We start from the raw sequence: 18252 nt of genomic DNA on the forward strand, positions 1-18252 counted from the left end.
GGGCAAAACAAAGGGGGGGTCTGTGCAGTTTTGGGGTCACCTCAGCTTTCTTATAAAGAAAAAAAACATCCTAAAACGATTTTCTTCCGGTACCAAACCCGCACGGGGAGGGGGATGAAAGGGGGGAAGGTTTTAACGCCAAATCCCCCCCCTCCTCACCGCAAAATAATTGTGCATCGTCTGAGAGGTTTAAAATCAGGGCTAAAAGGAGCAAAAACCAGCACCAGCGAGGTCCGAGCGGGATAGAGGGGAGGATTTCTCCCTCTCTTCCTGCCGGACAAGGAGGGGAAGCGCTCGGGGCTTTGTCTCGGAGCTCAGACGTCACGCGAGTTGTTCCAAAAGCAGCCGGAGGGATCGAGGTGGGAGCCGGGGTGGGGGAGGCACGAGGCCGCGCGTGGTCCCCACGCAACCAAAACCGATGGCGAAAGAGAGTAAAAACAGAGGAGAGAGAGAGAAAGGAGGGGGCCGCGGGGCCAGGAGCCGGGGTGAGGGGCTCTTCCCCCCGAGCCCGTGAGCTTCTCTGTAGCCTACGCTCGCGGGAAGGGGGAAAAGCCTTAACAAGGCCCCGGGGGGCTCAGTATTTTAGTTTTTTGGGCACTTCCCAAGGGAAACTGTCCCTACCAAAGTGGCCATAGGCTGCGGTCCTCTGATAAAGGGGCTTCTTCAGATCCAGATCCCTGGAATACACAAGTCCGCGAGTCAGTAAAGAGGAGCCGGCCGCGCGCTCGCCCCTTCCCGTCCTGCCTGGGGGGTTCTGCAATGGTGCCTCCGTCTCCTCCCCATCCTTCCCGAGGTGCCAGAGAAGCTCCAAGCGCCCCTTCCCTCCAGGTTCTACGGCAACAGCACCGTCTCCTCCCCATCCCAAGGGATGGTTGGAGCTTCCTCGGGGGCCGCTGGGCCTTCTCCGGTTGCCACAATCCCCAAGGAAGCCAGACAAGCTCCAAGTGCCCCTTCCCTATCTGGGTAGGGGGTTCTACGGCAACACCACCGCCTCCTCCCCATCCCAGGGGATGGTTGGAGCTTGGGACTTCTCCGGTTACCACAATTCCCACCAAGAAGCCGGAGAAGCTCCGAGCGCTCCTACCCTGCCTGACCAGGGGGTTTCTCCCTCTCGTCCCCATCCCCGGGAGCAGCTGCAGCTTCCCCAGGGCGGCACTTGGAGCTTTCCTGGCTGTGGCAATTCCCGAGAAGCCGGAGGAGACTCTCCAAGCGCTCGGCTCTCAGCAAATACTTACCCTCCGTGCGCGCCCGGAAGCGCTTGCTCTTCCGGCAGCAGCGGCTCTCCGTGCCGGCTCCGGCTGCACCCGGTGGCGACCGCAGCTGCTTTGGGGACCCTGCTGTCCCCCCACCCTCTCCCAGCAGAGCATTTCCCCCCGTTTTCTGATATTCCCCCCCTTTTCCGACGTCTCCCCCCGTCTCCAGCGCCCGTTACCTGACAATGACCCCGGGGCGGAGGTCGAAGTTCTTCTTGACGATCTCCAGCAGCTCCCGCTCGCTTTTTGGGGAGGTGCCGTAGTGGAAGATGGAGATGGACAAGGGGTGGGACACCCCGATGGCGTAGGAGACCTACGGAAAAGGGCACAGATGAACCCCGAGGAGCTTCCCGAAGCAGCACGGGGAAGGAGGAAAAGGCACCACACGACTCACCTGGACCAGCACCCTGCGGCACAGCCCGGCCTTGATGAGCGACTTGGCCACCCAGCGCGCGGCGTAGGCGGCCGAGCGATCCACCTTGGTGTAATCCTTCCCGGAAAAGGCGCCGCCGCCGTGGGCTCCCCAACCGCCGTAGGTGTCCACGATGATTTTGCGGCCGGTCAGCCCCGCGTCGCCCTACGAGGGACAAGGCCGTCACCGCCAGGCTGTCACCGCGCCGGCACGGCGGGGCCGGGAACGCTGCCGTACCTGGGGGCCGCCGATGACGAAGCGGCCGCTGGGCTGGAGGTGGTAGATGGTGTCGTCGTCCAGGTATTTTGGTGGCACCACGGCTTTGATCACCTTCTCCTTCAGCGCGTCCCGCATCTCGTCCAGGCAAACCTCCTCGTCGTGCTGCACCGAGATGACGATGGTGTGCACCCGGATGGGGATGACGGCACCGCGGTCCTGCATGTACTGCACCGTCACCTGCCGAGGGGACACGGGGAGGTCACGGGGGGCTGTTTCGGGGACCCCCGAGGCAGCCAAAGCTGCGCTAAGACCCTCACCTGCGTCTTGGAGTCGGGGCGCAGCCAGGGCAGGGTGCCATTGCGGCGCAGCTCGGCCAGCTTGGCGTTCAGCTTGTGTGCCAGGACGATGGTGAGGGGCATGCATTCCTCTGTCTCGTCCGTGGCGTAGCCAAACATCAGGCCCTGCGGCACAGGGAGAGGGCGGGGAATCAGAATCACCGGGTCAGACAAGACCCACCGGATCATCAAGTCCAACCGTTCCCATCAATCACTAACCCATGTCCCTCAGCACCTCGTCCACCCGGCCCATAAACCCCTCCAGGGAAGGGGACTCAACCCCCTCCCTGGGCAGCCTCTGACAGGGACCAATCACCCTTTCCATGAAAAATGGAAAATGTCCAGCCTGACCCTCCCCTGGTGGAGCTTGAGGCCATTCCCTCTCGTCCTGTCCCGTCCCTTGGGAGAAGAGCCCAGCTCCCTCCTCTCCACAACCTCCTCTCAGGGAGTTGCAGAGAGCAATGAGGTCTCCCCTCAGCCTCCTCTTCTCCAGGCTAAACACCCCCAGCTCTCTCAGACGCTCCTCGCAATCCTTGTTCTCCAGCCCCTTCCCCAGCTTCGTTGCTCTTCTCTCACTCCAGAGCCTCAACATCCTTCTTGTGGTGAGGGGCCAGAACTGACCCCAGGATTCGAGAAGCAACCTCACCAGAGGGAGAAGAACCTCCCTGGCCCTGCTGGCCACGCCGTGTCTGATCCAAGCCAAGATGCCCTTGGCCTTCTTGGCCACCTGGGCCCCTGCTGGCTCCTGTTCAACCAACACCCCCAGGTCCTTCTCCTCCAGGCAGTTTCCAGCCAGGCTTCTCCTAGTCTGGAGCTGCTCAGGGTTGTTGTGCCCCAAGGGCAGGACCTGCCATTTGGCCTCATTAAACCTCATCCCGTTGGTCTCAGCCCATGGATCCAGCCTGTTCAGATCCCTTTGGAGCCTCCCGACCCTCCAGCAGATCCAGCTTCCACCCAGCTCAGTGTCACCCGCAAACTCGCTAAGGGTGAAGACGTGACTCCTCCAGCTCATGAAGCGCCGGCACGCGCCTCACCTGGTCTCCGGCGCCGATGTCCTCCTCGCTGCGGTCCAGGTGGACGCTCTGAGCGATGTCGGGCGACTGCTGCTCCAGGGCCACCAGCACGTTGCAGGTCTTGTAGTCGAAGCCTAGAGCAGAGTGGAGGCCGCGGTGAGCCCCAGAGCACCAAATCCCGCACGGAAATCGAGCTGCTGAGCCCCCCTCACCCACCTTTGGAGGAATCGTCGTAGCCGATGTGCTTGATGGTGTCGCGAACCACCTTCTGGTAGTCGACGTTGGCGCGGGAGGTGATCTCCCCCGCCAGCAGGATCATCCCCGTCTTCGCCACGGTTTCTGGAAGGAAGGAGGAAGAAGATCAGCGCCGGTGCGGCCCCTGCTACACCCATCACCCCGCGGCCCCAGGGAAGCACTCACCGCAGGCCACTTTGGCATCGGGGTCCTGCTTGAGGTGGGCGTCCAGGACGGCGTCGCTGATCTGGTCACAGATTTTATCTGCGGGGGGAAGGGACAGGGAGCGCGGGGCCGTCAGGGCGGCACAGCCCGGCACAACCCTTCCTTCCTGACCCGCCGGCCGCACTAAGCCGGGATCCGGAGCTCTGCGGCACACACAGCCCTCGCCTTGTCCCCGCGTTGGCTTATTAGCCTGGAATTCCAAGCATTTACCAGTTAAGCTCCTCTTCCATTCGGCTCAGGGCTCGGGTTCTACCACCTACGGCACCGCCAAAGGGCACTGGCACCAATTTCCTCCGAGCCGGAGCGCGCTGCCCTCCCGCAGTTCTGCTCTCGGGCCGGCTCCCACGGGACAACCAGTTCCCTCCAGTGCCCAGGGTGGTTTATGCTGGGAAAGCGAGAGCTGGAGCTTCCCGAGGGCCGCTGGCGGGGAATAAGCGCCTTCGCTCAGCCAGCGGACGTCCTTGGCAGCGACCTTTCAGGCCGGATTTGGGAGAGGAGGCGCAGGGAGGGGCTCCTTGGCGGCTTCTCGGGGTGAAAGAGCGAGGGATCGGACCTTACACCCGCGCTCGGATGCCGAGTGCCTCACCCCTCGCGGCGGCGCGTGATTCCGGAGCCGGGAGAGCCCCAGGGGCGCCCCAGCTTTGGTTACGCCAGTGCGGCGGGTGCCGGCGGCCGAGCCAGAGCCCCGCGAGCCGCAGGGAGAGGGGAAATCGCATCCCCAGGGCAGGAGGGGTGGATGTGGGGGGCACTCGGGTACCCAAACCCCGCGAAAAGCACAAAGGCAGTGAGGGAGCCTGGCACGCTGAGCACCAGGAAGGGAGCCTGGCACGTCATGGCATCAGGATGGGCATGAAGACAGGGACTGTGGCACACTGTGACACCAGGACAGGAGCCTGGCACGCCGTGGCACCCAAGATGGGAGCCTGGAATGCCTTGGCATGACAGGGACATTGGCACCAGGATGGGAGCGTGGCACTCTGTGGCATGAAGGCAGCGACGCTGGCTTGCCGTGGCATCAGGGTGGGAGCTTGACACGTCTTGGCATGAAGCAAGGGACTCTGGCACGCCACGGCTTCAGGATAGAAGCTTGGCACGCCGTGGCACCAGGACGGGTGTGTGGCACCCAGGATGGGAGCCTGGCACGACGTGGCATGAAGATAGGGACTCTGGCACACCTTGGCATGACGATAGGGACATGGAGATAGGGACATGGAGATAGGGACTCTGGCACACCTTGGCATGAAGAAAGGGACTCTGGCACACCTTGGCATGAAGATAGGGACATGAAGATAGAGACTCTGGCACACCTTGGCATGAAGATAGAGACTCTGGCACACCTTGGCATGAAGATAGGGACTCTGGCACGCCTTGGCACCAGGATAGGAGCTTGGCACTCTGTGGCACCCAGGATGAGAGCCTGGCACCCTGTGGCAACCAGGATGGGAGCCTGGCACCCCGTGGGACCCAGGATGAGAGCCTGGCACCCCGTGGGACCCAGGATGAGAGCCTGGCACCCCGTGGGACCCAGGATGGGAGCCTGGCACCCCGTGGGACCCAGGATGGGAGCCTGGCACCCCGTGGGACCCAGGATGGGAGCCTGGCACCCTGTGGGACCCAGGATGGGAGCCTGGCACTCCGTGGCTCCCGGATGGGGCTCTGGCACTCTGTGGCACTAAGATGGAAGCCTGGCACTCCACGGCACGAAGCCAGGGACCCTGGCACGCCACGAGACCAGGATAGAAGCTTGGCACTCCGTGAAATTTAGACAAGGAGCCTGGCACGGCGCGGCCCCGACCCCCCTAGCCCCAACCATGAGCTCCGTAGCCCCTAACCCCCCCCACCCCCAGCCCCAACCATAAGCTCCGTGGTCCCCAACCATGAACTCTGTGCTCCCAGCCCCCCCTCACCAATCCCAGCCTCCCCCCCACCAATCCCAGCCCCCCCCATCCCCAGATTGGGGGCCCGGGGGGTGTTGGGGGGGGGGCATCCAAGGAACCGCGATGGGGTCGCGCTTTGTCTCTGTGTGTGTGTGTGTTCCCCCCTCCTCTTTGTGTGGCTCCAGGCGATAGGGGGCGGGCGGGGGGGTTGCTGAGTCACAGCTGAGTCACGGCTGCTCCCCGCCGTGTGTCCCCCCCCCCCCCCAACCCCCCTCAATCCTCACGCCCCCCCCCCCCCCCACGCGGGCACCACGTGCGCGCGGGGCCCGCAATGCGGCGCGCGCCTCCCGCACTGCGCGCGCGCCCGACGGCGTCACCAACCCCCCCCCACCCCTCAACCTGGTACGACCCCCCCCTTCATCATCATCCGCCTCCTTCATCCTCCTCCTTCATCATCATCACCCTCCTCCTTCCCCCTCGCCCCCCCCCCCGCCGCGCCTGCGCCCCCTCGCCCGCACCTGGGTGCCCCTCGCCCACGGACTCGGAGGTGAAGAGGAAGGTGCCCTCGTCGATGAAGACGTCGTGGAAACCGTTGAGCTGCCCGTTCATGGCGGCGGTGGCGGCGCGGGGCGGGGGAGAGCGCGGGCGGAGCGGGAAGGACGCGAGACGATCTGTGGCGCGGCCGCCGAGGACTGAGCGCGCCGCCCGCCGCGCCGGCCCTATTTATAGCCTCGCGGCCGCGCTCCCCCCGCCCGCCGCGCTCGGCCAATGGGATGCGCCGAGCGCGCGGCGAGCGCGGCCGGGCGAAACCACTGCGGGCGGGTGGGGGGGGCGTGTTACGTAACCCCGAGGGTTTCCTCCCGCTCCGCCGCCGCCACGCGGCCCCGAGGGGATAAACGCGCGACGAGCAGGGCGGAGGTAGCGGCGGGAGCCGTTCTGTCCCCTTCTCGGCGCGCGGCGGGGCGGGAGGACACCGGCACCTCCCGCCGTTCCCCCCCCTCACACCCCGCGCGGCCGAATGGATCCTCCCGCGCGCGGCGCGCGCACAGCGTGCGCTCCCCCTCCCCTCCCAGCCGCCGCCGCCATCTTGCGGCCTCCCGGCTCCGCCATTGTGCGGCGGGGCCCGGCCCCCCCCCCCGCCCCGCCCCAACGCCTCGCGCCGCCATCTTGGGCCGCGGGGCTGCGGCGGGCGAGGCAGCGGCCGGCACCGAGCCCCGAGCCTGGCCCTGGTGCCCGGTACCGGGGCCCTGCGGCAGCCCAAGGTGTGAGACGGGGCCAGGACAGGCCCTGCTGCGCGGGACCGGGGCCCTGGGGCGGCCACTGAACCCCCGATACAGCCCTGCTGCCCGGTACCGTGTCCCCTGGGCCGCCCGAGGTGTGAAGCGGGGCCAGCACGGCCCCTGCGCTCTGGTACCAGGTCTCTGAGGCCAAACAATGCAAGAGATGGGGCCAGGAGAGGCCCTGCTGCCCGGGACCAGGGCCCTGGGGCTGCCACCGAACCCTGGGCCCAGCCCTGCTGCCCGGTACCACAGCCCCTGAGCAGCCTGAGGTGCAAGACGGGGCCAGGACAGGCCCCTATGTCCGGTATCGCAGTCCCAGGGCCACCCGAGATGCAAAACGGGGCCAGTACCACATCCTCTGGATCACCTGAGGCACGAGATGGGGCCGGTACCGGCCTTGCTGTCTGGTATCGCAGCCCCGGGGCCACCCAAGGTGCATGACAGGGCTGGTACCGAAGCCCGGAGCTGGTCCCAAAGCCCAGTCCTGGCTCTGGTGCTCAGAACCGCATTTCCACAACCACCTAAGGCATGAGACAAGGCCCACCTGGAGCACCGCTGGCTGGTACCAAACCACACGACTCGCCCTGCCAACCGGTACCGTGTCCCCTGGATCCCCCGAGGCACGAGACGGGGCACACAGGGCGCTGGGAGGGCACTGGGCTCAGCCCTGCTGTCCGGCACCGCGTCCCTGGGGCCACCTAGGCACCACGGGACAGGGAGGGGTGAGGAACGGCTCCCAGGGACAGGCACGAACGCCACCCAGGGCCAGCGTGGCCACCTGGTGCCTGATGCAACTGGCCACTCGCGTTGCCAGTGCTGGGGCGGTGCCAGGACCGGTTGAACGAGGGCAGCTCAGTCCTTAGTCCCCCAAACCACATCCCCCCCCCCTTATTAACATATAAATATACGTATAATTAGCTTTGCACACACACACGGGGGTGGGGATGGGGTCTTGGCTTTCCCCCCCCACCCCCGGCTTCCCACTCTCGAGGGATCCACATCCCTCATCCCAGGAGCGGGAGGCCATGCCCACCCCCAGCCCCCCCCCGACACCAGTGGAGAGGCGTTTTTCTGTAAAAAAATGGTTTATCCCTTCCATTTTTATACAAAACCCCCCGGGGAGCTGCCCGGCTCCCACCCCCTCCCCACACCCCCCTCCGCCGCCGCCCCACAAGGTAAAATCCAAACGGAGAATCTAAATCCTGTATTAACGCTTCCTATCACAACGCTCTATCCTCTCCCTGTTTTCTGAAAATCCCGACGCGGATCCTCTTCCCAGCGTTCTCATCCCGGGTACAGCCTGCCGACGGGAGGGAGCGGGCCGGTGTTTCCCCTCTTTACGCTGTTTTCTGTTGTCCCTTCTTCCCGATCAGCGACTTGTGGATGTGCGGGATGACACCTGCGGAGAGGAGGATCCCCGTCAGACACACACAATTCCCAAAAACCTCGCAGAAATCCTCATTTCCCAGTGGAATTTTACAATAACCTGAGTGAGAACGTTTCCTCCCGCTCAATACGTCACGACTCCCAGCGCTCCGGGGAAGCAGGGAGCCTCCAGTGCCAAATTCCCATGTATAATCCCGTAGTTTTCTCTCCTCGCATTTAGGGATGAAGGAAGAGGGAAGGACGATACCCACCTCCGCCCGCGATGGTCGCTTTGATCAGGGAATCCAGCTCCTCATCCCCGCGGATCGCCAGCTGCAAGTGACGGGGAGTGATCCGCTTGACTTTCAGATCCTTGGAAGCGTTGCCCGCCAGCTCCAGCACCTGCCGCGAGATCGGGAAGACACTCGGGATCCCAAATTAAAATATTTTTGGCTGAGGAGGGGCGGGAAAGGCGAGCACAGGCCCTACCTCAGCGGTGAGATACTCTAGGATAGCGGCGCTGTAGACGGCGGCCGTGGCTCCCACTCGCCCGTGGCTGGTGGTCCGAGTCTTCAGGTGCCTGTGGATCCGGCCCACTGGGAACTGGGAGCGATCGACCCTTCGTTAGCACCCACAGCCCCCCTCTATTTGCATAATTAAACCCCAGGACGCTGGGTTTGGCCCACACCTCCCCCTGCGTGTATCTGTGTTAACACGGATCCTCCAGCATGTGGGATTTAGCGGGAATTATCCACATTGTCCTCTCTCCGTAGGGATCCTGTCCAAGTACGGACAGTGCTGGGAGCAAAAAACCCCTACCAGCCCTGGGATCACCTCAAAATGACACCAAAATCCACCAAATATCGAGTTTTCACTCCCAAACCAGAAAATTTGGGGCATCCTGCCTCCAGAAGCCGAGTTTTCCACTGGGATACGGGAAGCAGCGGGTGCCGCAGGGTCTCACCTGCAGCCCAGCTCTCTGTGAGCGCGACACCGCCTTGGCCTTGGCCTTCCCACTGTCCTTCCCTGCTTTTCCACCAGCCTGCAAGAGAGAAACGCGCCTGTTAATTAACCTTAATTAATCCAAAGTGACCTGCTGCACTAAAATCCCGAGGCAAACGCGCTCTTGTCCGCTGTGGGAATCCCTTCAGCCTCCGTAACAACCCGAAACGAGGCGAATCCGAGGGGACCAGGGCGGTTCGAGGGGTTTATTGCCCTGGACGTCTCCCTTGCATTTTCTGCTGTTGCTATTCCTGTCTCCCCAGAAACTGCCAAACTAGGGGAATTCAGCTCAAATAACTTGTTTTTCTTTCGCAGCAGTTTGCTTTCAGATTCGTTTTCTCCGCTCCAAAGGCACTTGCTGACCCGGGCTGGACGCTGTTCCTGTCCGTAGGGATTTGCAGCCCAGCCTTGTGGGATTCAAGGGCAATTCCCTTCCAGCTCCAGAGCGAAAAACCATGAGGGAGCTCCAGAAATCATGGATTTAATGAAAATAAAGAGTTGAAACCCCAAGATGCAGGAGTTTGGGAGCCACAGAGGACAAGCCCAAGGCGGGTTTGCCAGGCTCGAACTACCAAGGAACCGCAACACCACTACCAGCTAACGAGAGCCGCTTCTAACGAGAGCCACTTCTAATGAGAGCGGCTGAGAAGTGCCCACACCCTCCCGTGATGAGGATGATGTTACCAAACCCAAACCTGCTCTGATTAAGAACCAGCAGCCCTTGTAATCCCCAAATTATCCCAGCCCGCGGCGAGCAAAGAAGCCTCTGCAGAGGGCAAGCAAAGCCCTAAAAGATGCTTGATATAATCCCTGTTTTTATGCCACGCGTGGACCCCACAACCCCCATCCCCTCCTAAAAAAAGGGAATTAGGGCTCCGTGAGGGAGCTGGGAACGGCCACCAGCCCTTCCTGCTCATTTAGAAGGAACTGCGGGATCCAGATGTTCCCAAGAAACCGTGGTGACGCTAGACGAGCGCATCGATTCTTAAAATAAGACACCGGGAACGTCCGAGATCCGCATCCCATCCCAGCAAGGTGGGAGTTAACACCAAGCGCTGGCCCCAGCCCAGTTTAAACTCAAACACGGAAAAAAAAAAAACCAACCCAAGTCACAAGGGGAAATATTTAATCTAGAGGTGATAAAACACGCAGAGTGGCGCCGGGCAAGGGTGGTGCGAGGGCTGGGCCTGATCTGGCTGCGGGAGAGCAAACCCAAGAAGCGTTTTGGCAGCCGATCCAGGACGGGAGCGGTGTCGGAAGCAGCTGGCTCGGGTTTGTTGGGAGCGCGGCTGCGGGATGACTCGGAGTCGCCCCCAGAGACGCTTTGAAGAGCAGAATCGGCTGCAGCGAAGGCCCAAGAGTTACTTTTGTCTATAGAAAACATCACTTCTCAAAACTTCAAAACCCAGGAAGGGGGGAACCAGGGCTATTCCCTTGCTCTGGAAATATAAACAGCTCTGGGAAATGCCCCGGCTGTTCACACCAAGGGCTGTTATCAGCCAGCTGCAAACTTTTCCACTCCTCTGTCAACTTTTCCAGCCGGCAGCTGCCGCCCAATGGTTCCTCGCACAAGATTTGACTGAAAACAGGGAAGGAACGGCGCGACAGCGGAAGTCTCGAGTTTAATCTCCACCTTCACCAACGTCTCAACCCTCTGTGGGGTTTGCAGAGGAAACGCTGCAACAGGTTCCCGCCGCCAGCTCCCTGCGGAAGCTCATCCCCCTCTCAGCAGAGAAACAACAGCTCCTTGAGGAACGTCGCATGGAGAATTCCTGATTTTCCTCGGCAACAGCGCTTGTTGGAGACAGCAGGGATTCCCTTCTTCATCCGGAGGAGGCCGCGCTGACAGCCACAGGAATGTGATGCGTCCTTCCCTTCTTCTCCCCACAGAAGTTCCCGCTGGATTGAAGACGCTGGGTCTCTCACAGCCAGCAAGCAGTTTTTTTCTTTTTTCCCCTTCCTTTTGATTCAAACAGGACTAAAATACCCCAAAAATCACCTTGCTATCTTTGCTACAAGTTAGAATATCCTCGTATTGCGGAATCTCCAAGACACCTTCCACGTTAACCCTTCGCGATGGAGCCTCCTTGTATCCTAACCGAGTTACAGACCCTGCAGATGGGACTTTCGGATGTTCCAGGCCCCACACGGGAGGATTAAACCCCACGGAACTAGGATTTTCTCTTGGGAAGCCACCCAAGAAAAGAGCCAAGGCACTGGGATGTCAGCTGGGCCGTCCCCGTGGGAACCGAATGCTCTATGGAGCCACCCGGCTCTATGACAGGTATCCTTCAGGCCACTCATTCCCCGTGCTGCGTGGTTTATATCCCTGACAGCCGCTTCCTCGCTCCACAATCAACTTTATAAACACAGCAGCGGGAAGAAGAAGCCGTTTCCCTCCAAACCCGTGGTCACACTCAGCCAGAGGCTTCGGTTCTGGAGCGGATCTGGGTGCCCTTCCAAGGTCTCAGTTACGAGGAGTCATGGAATGGTTTGGGGTGGAAGGGACCTCAAAACCTGTCCAGTTCCACCTTTGCTTTGGACAGGGACACCTCCTGCTGGATCAGGGGCTCCAAGCCCCATCCAACCTGGCCTTGAACCCCTCCAGGGATGGGGCAGCCACCCCTGCTCTGGGCAACCTGGGCCAGGGCCTCACAACCCTCACAGCAAAACATTTTTTTCCTAAGCTGTCATCTCAGTGCCCTCTCTTTGAGCGGAAAACCCTTCCCCTCATCCCATCCCTGCCCTCCCTCATCCAGAGCCCCTCCCCAGCTTTCCTGCAGCCCCTTTCCATACTGGAAGCTGCTCTAAGGTCTCTCCAGGCTGAACAACCCCAGCTCTCCCACCCTGGCCTCGCAGGGGATGCTCTCCACCCCTCGCTCCAACGCCTCCACGTCCTTTTTCTTTCTGACAGGGCCCGCCGAGCCGGCCGCGGGGCTCCAGGTGGGTCTCAGGGAGCGGAGCAGCGGGGCCAGACCCCCCCCCCCACTCTCCCTCACCGGTTACGCTGCTCCCCTCACCCCCTCCGACCCTCCCCCTCAGCGCTGCCCCCCGGGCCCAGCGCCGGGCCCCTCACCATGGCGCCTCCGCCCGCGCTCCGCTCCCGAGTCCGCGCTGGAGCCGCCAGACAATGCCCCGCCTGGGCGGGAGCGGGGAGCCCGGCCCGCGGCTCCTGCGGGCGGCCAATCAGCAGCTCCCACACTGGTTTGAACATCGCGCCCGCACCAATGGCGGCGCCGCTTCTTGCTTTCCCCCCCCCCCCCCACTCCTCCTCCCGCCTCCGCCGCCGCCTCCGCCTCCTCCCGCCGCCTCGAGGGCTCCGCCTGGCGGCCGTTGGCGCTTTGCGCACGGCACGCAGCGGGGGGCGGGGCCAGCGAGAGTGACGCAAGAGGCAGCCAATAGGAATCGCGCATTCAGCTCCGCGGGGTGATTGACAGCTCAGGGAGCCAATGGGAGCGCTGAACGGCCTCGAGGACCAACGGCCTGCATTTGCATTGAGGGGCGGGGCCAACGAGAGTGACGCAAGCGCCAACCAATAGAAATCGCGGACGCGGCTCAGAGGGGTGATTGACAGGCGGCTCAGCCAATGGGAGCGCTGAACGGCCTCGAGGACCAACTGCCCGCTCGTTGTGTCTGTTTGCACTGGGGGCGGGGCCATAGGGAGTGACGCAAGCGCCAGCCAATAAGAATCGAGGATGACGTTTAACTGGGTGATTGACAGCTGAAAGAGCCAATGGGAGCGCACAATGGCCTCGAGGTCCTGTCGCCCGCTCACCGTATTTATTTTCATTGAGGGGCGGGGCCAACGAGAGTGACGCAGGCGACAGCCAATAGGAATCGTGGATTCCCCTCGGTGCGGTGATTGACAGTCCAGGGAGCCAATGGGAGCGCAGAACGGCCTCGCGGGTCGGCTCGTTGTGTCTGTTTGCGCTGGGGGCGGGGCCAGAGGGAGTGACGCAAGCGACAGCCAATAGGAATCGATCATTCAGCTCCGCGGGATGATTGACAGCTCAGGGAGCCAATGGGAGCGCAGAACGGCCTCGAGGGCCAACTGCCGGCTCGCTGTATTTATTTGCATTGAGGGGCGGGGCCAACGAGAGTGACGTAAGGACCAGCCAATAGGAATCGCGGACGGGATGATTGACAGGCGGCTCAGCCAATGGGAGCTCCGGGCGCCTTTCCCTCACCTCCTCCCCCCCCGCCCCTTTGCCCCCTGGAGGCGCCGTCAGGGCGCGGGGCTGAGGGCTCCAGGCTCTCACAGAGGGGCTGAAGCGAGGGAGGAGCCCGAGTTTCCCCTCTGGGCGCTGTTTCCCACCCTCCCTTCTTCTCAAGGAGCTGTCAGGCGTGCCCAAAATTCCCTAAAATCTCTCAGAAATCCTCGATTCGCAGCGAAATTTCCCAGCGCAGGCGTTTCCTCGGGCTCAGTGCTTCACAGCCTGGGTTCCCTGCTCAGATCCAGGCAGCAAGGAGCCTCCGGTGCCAAATTCCTGTCTATTTTCCCATATTTATTCCCTCCTCTCACTGGGGAACGAGGAGGAGGGAAGGAGGATCCCCACCTTCTCCCCCCATGGTCACTCTGAGCAGGGAATCCAGCTCCTCAGTGTGATCCGCTTGGATTTTAAGTCCTGGAATGCTTCATTTTCCATCTCCAGCCACCAAGAAAGCGGGAAGACGCTCAGGATCCCAAGGGAAAGGGCCCAGGAGCCTCAACTCATGATGGCACCAAGCAGGGAAAAGCCAGTTTCCCTTTTTTTAACTGTTTTCCGCCATCCCTTCTTCCCAAGAAGCCGCTTGTGAGCGCGCAGGGTGGTGCCTGTGGAGAGGGAAGGGGGGATTCCCATCCGACATGCACAAAATTCCCTAAAAACCCTCAGAAATCCTCAATTCACAGTAGAATTCTGAGATAACCCCGTGTAAGCATTTTCTCCTCAATGAATCACACCCCCCAGCGCTCCAGGGAGCCTCCAGTTCCCAATTCCTCTCTGTTTTCCCACGATTTGGTTGGACTCGATGATCCGGTGGGTCTTTTCCAACCTAGCGATTCTGAGATTTTCCTCCTCCTCTCACTTAGGGACAGGCAGGAGGGAAGGATGATCCTCACCTACCCCCTCAGTGCTCACTTAGGTCAGTGAATCCACCTCCTCATCCCTGAAAATCACCAGCTGCAAGCCATGAGGAATGATCCAAACCAGCAGGTTGAGAGCAATCCAGCCACTTATTAACCCCACAGCCCCCCTAAATTTGCATAATTAACCCCGGGCCACTGGTTTTATCCCACCCCACCCTCTGCAAGTGTTGGCATTAACTGAGGAGATACGGATCCTTGTGGCATGTGGGATTTAGTGAGAGTTATCCACGCTAATTGTAGGCAAAGCCTGGGTCTCCAGGGCTCCTTAGAGTTCTTCGTGTCCTAGGACATGAAGATGGTTGCCTAGGAGGTGGAACTGGGTGGGCTTGGAGGTTCCTTCCAACCCAAATCATCCCATGGTTCCATGATTCTAATTTGGTGTCAACCAGAAACCCCAGATCCCATCCCTGGAGGAGTTCAAGCCAGGCTGGATGGGGCTTGGAGCCCCCGATCCAGTGGAAGGTGTCCCTGCCCATGGCAGGGGTGGGACTGGATGGACTTTGAGGTCCCTTCCAGGATCTCCTTTCTGGATTTATCCTATGGAAACACTCCAGTTTCGCTCAGAGCCACTAATTCATTAAATGAACAAGGAAAGATTTGGAAGGGCTCCTCGTGTCGTGAAAGCCATGGCTGCCCCATCCCTGGAAGGGTTCAAGGCTGTGTTGGATGGAGCTTGGAGCAACCTGATCCAGTGGGAGGTGTCCCTGCCCATGGGTTGGAACTGGGTGGGCTTCGAGGTCCCTTCCAACCCAAACTGTTCTATGATTCCATGTGTTTTTCAGATAATACAGGAATAAAGGCTGCTCCTGCCCTGTGGGATTGGATGTGGAGCGCAGCGGTGGTGAGGTGACTCGGACTGTCCCCACAGCCCCAGCCAGAATTTCTGCTGGGGGAGACATTGAGGGGCAAAAATGTATCAGCGGGGATAAAACGTGGCTGAAAAACCCCAAAACCCCAGGTCTGGACCGTCCAAGAGGTGGTGTCTTAGGGAAGAGCATATCACGGGAAATAAAAACTCCATTTCCCTTGGGATGAGCCTGTTCCAGCATCAAACCGAAGCCAGATTATGAGACAAGGTGAATTTTGTAAGAAAAACTTTGGCTTTGAGAGAGCGGAACCGCCGCCTAGGGTGAGGGGAGAGGAAGAGGAGGAGGATGGGGGTGAGGAAGGCCCCTCCGTCCCACCCTGGGCGCCCCCTCCTCCCCGTGCCTCAGTTTCCCCCTCGCCGCAGCTGCTGGGGGGCTCGGGTGACCCCTCTGCGGGCAAGGACCGGGGGGCCCCTACGCTGCTGGGGCTTCTCGGTGGGGAACGCTGCCAGCACCTGCCCCGCAGCACCAACTGCGGCCGAGCCCAGAGCCCCCAGCTGTCCCCAAGCCCCCCACGGCTCCATTCGGGGGAGCAGCTGCGCGCTCCGATCCGGTGTGTGGATGGAGACCCTGCGGACAAGGCCGGCTGCTCCCCGAGGGGCTCGATCGGAGGGGATGGAGCCCCACGATGGGGTCACTTCGGGTGGCGATGGTGGCGGCGGCGGCGGCGGCTCATGCGCAGGCGAATCCCGCGCGTGTCCTCAGATGAGCCCGTGCCCGCAGGGAGCCGCAGAGCCCAACGCGGGAGCTGCAGCGCCTGCGTCACCACACACACACACACACGCACGCACACGGTTGGCATACACATGGCTGCGAGCACGCCACGCACACGGCTGTGAGATCAGCACGCAGCTCGGAGCTCAACACGGAGCTCAGAACATGCCACACACACGGGTGTGAGCTCAGCATGCAGCTCGGAGCTCAACACGGAGCTTGGAACATGCCACACACACGGGTGTGAGCTCAGCACGCAGCTCGGAGCTCAACACAGAGCTAGGAACATGCCACGCACACGGGTGTGAGCTCAGCACGCAGCTCAGGACACGCCACACACACGGGTGTGAGCTCAGCACGCAGCTCGGAGCTCAACACGGAGCTCAGAACATGCCACACACACGGCTGTGAGCTCAGCACGCAGCTCGGAGCTCAACATGGAGCTCAGAACATGCCACGCACACGGGTGTGAGCTCAGCACGCAGCTCGGAGCTCAACACGGAGCTTGGAACATGCCACACACACGGCTGGGAGCTCAGCACGCAGCTTGGAACTCAACACGGAGCTCGGAACATGCCACACACACGGCTGTGAGCTCAACACACAGCTCGGAGCTCAACATGGAGCTTGGAACATACCACACACACGGCTGGGAGCTCAGCACACTGTCCCCTGTGCCCCCCGGGTCCCCCTTGAGAACAGGGTGTCCCTTGATGTCCCTTGTGCCCCCCTGGGTCCCCCTTGGGCACTGGGTGTCCCTCAACAGCCCCTGTGCCCCCCAGGGTCCCCCTTGGGCTCTGCGTGTACCTCGATGTCCCCTGGGTCCTCTCTGGAAACTCAGTGTCCCTTGATGTCCCCTGTGCCCCCCTGTCCTCCCCTTGACCACTGGGTGCCCCTCAATGTCCCCTGGGTCCCTCTTGACCACTGGGTGCCCCTCAATGTCCCCTTGAGACCCCCTTTGGCACCGAGTGTCTCATGATGTCCCCTGGGTCCCCCTTGGGCACTGGGTGTCCCTTGATGTCCCCTGGGTCCCCCTGTCCTCCCCTTGACCACTGGGTGCCCCTTACTGTCCCCTGGGTCCCCCTTGGACACTGGGTGTCCCTCAATGTCCCCTTGAGACCCCCTTTGGCACTGAGTGTCTCACGATGTCCCCTGGGGCCCCCTGACCCCCCCATGGGCACTGGGTGCCCCTCGATGTCCCCTGGGTCCCCCTTGGGCACTGGGTGCCCCTCGATGTCCCCTGTGCCCCTCTGGGACCCCCTTGGCCACTGGGTGTCCCTCGACGTCCCCTCATCTCCAGGATCTCGGGGTCCCCCCCCAACCATCCCCAAATTTCCCCACGGCGCCGCTGCCGCCGTGTCCCACCCCCTCTCCCCGGGGGCTCAAAGGACGGAGCTGCTCTCGCCTGGTTTTTTTTTGTTTTTTGTTTTTTTTTTTTTTCCATTCACTTTTCCGCATACTTTTTTTTTTTATTTGTTACAAACATACAATTCTTTAAATATAGACTTGTAAAACTCCATCTGCAAAAACCTGCTACGTAAGGAGTGCTCGCTAGCGTGAGGAGTTCGTCACGTCGGGCGTCGTCTTTGCTAGTGGTAAAATCCAGGGCCTCCATCGGCACCGCCGGCCGCTCGCGAAGCCGCCGAGGAGGGAAGGGGGACGGGACCCCCGGCCGCCGGCAGCCCCGCTCGTGGCCGCCTAAAGTGCATGGGTTGCGTTAGTTTTAATTTTTTCTTTTCGTTAAAAAAATAAGAGGAATAAAACTTTCTTCTTCTTCTTCTTCTTTTCGGCAAGGTACCGCGGGGCGAACGCTTTGGGCTCTCAGCAGACAGCGGCCGGAGAGGATCCCACTCCTGGGGAGGAGCTGGAGCTCAGAGAAGATCCAGCTCTTGGAGGAGAAGCTGGTTCTCGAGGAGGATCTGGCCCACAGAGAAGATCCAGTTCTTGGAGAGGATCTGGCTCTTGAGGAGGATCTGGAGCTCAGAGAGAATCCAACGTGTGGAGAGGATTGGGCTCTTGAGGAGGATCTGGCCCTCAGAGAAGATCCAGCTCTTGGAGAGGATCCCACTCTTGGAGAGGATCTGGCTCTTGAGGAGGATCTGGAGCTCAGAGAAGATCCAGCTCTTGGAGAGGATCCCACTCTTGGAGAGGATCTGGCTCCTGAGGAGGATCTGGAGCTCAGAGAGAATCCAGCTTGTGGAGAGGATCTGGCTCTTGAGGAAGATCTGGCCCTCAGAGAAGATCCAGCTCTTGGAGAGGATCCCACTCTTGGAGAGGATCTGGCTCTTGAGGAGGATCTGGAGCTCAGAGAAGATCCAGTTCTTGGAGA

General features: G+C 61.3%; 2 protein-coding genes across 2 annotated transcripts; both read right to left on the reverse strand.

Moving 5' to 3' along the window:
• Positions 1-36: 36 nt before the first annotated feature.
• On the reverse strand, positions 37-6255 carry MAT2A (methionine adenosyltransferase 2A). The gene is made up of 9 exons (XM_069877438.1): positions 6087-6255; positions 3653-3730; positions 3449-3571; positions 3254-3366; positions 2202-2345; positions 1903-2121; positions 1648-1830; positions 1433-1566; positions 37-677 (listed from the first exon to the last, which is right to left on the reverse strand). Exons 1-9 carry the CDS (start codon positions 6175-6177, stop codon positions 575-577), a joined length of 1188 nt encoding a protein of 395 aa, XP_069733539.1. The 5' UTR covers positions 6178-6255; the 3' UTR covers positions 37-574.
• A 1782-nt stretch (positions 6256-8037) lies between these two features.
• On the reverse strand, positions 8038-12454 carry LOC138731433 (histone H2A.V). Its single transcript, XM_069877354.1, has 5 exons — positions 12292-12454; positions 9178-9255; positions 8703-8816; positions 8486-8615; positions 8038-8247 (listed from the first exon to the last, which is right to left on the reverse strand). Exons 1-5 carry the CDS (start codon positions 12427-12429, stop codon positions 8186-8188), a joined length of 522 nt encoding a protein of 173 aa, XP_069733455.1. The 5' UTR covers positions 12430-12454; the 3' UTR covers positions 8038-8185.
• Between the last annotated feature and the right edge of the window lie 5798 nt (positions 12455-18252).

This window comes from Phaenicophaeus curvirostris, chromosome 27, assembly GCF_032191515.1.
Source record: "Phaenicophaeus curvirostris isolate KB17595 chromosome 27, BPBGC_Pcur_1.0, whole genome shotgun sequence".
NCBI classification, from domain to species: domain Eukaryota; kingdom Metazoa; phylum Chordata; class Aves; order Cuculiformes; family Cuculidae; genus Phaenicophaeus; species Phaenicophaeus curvirostris.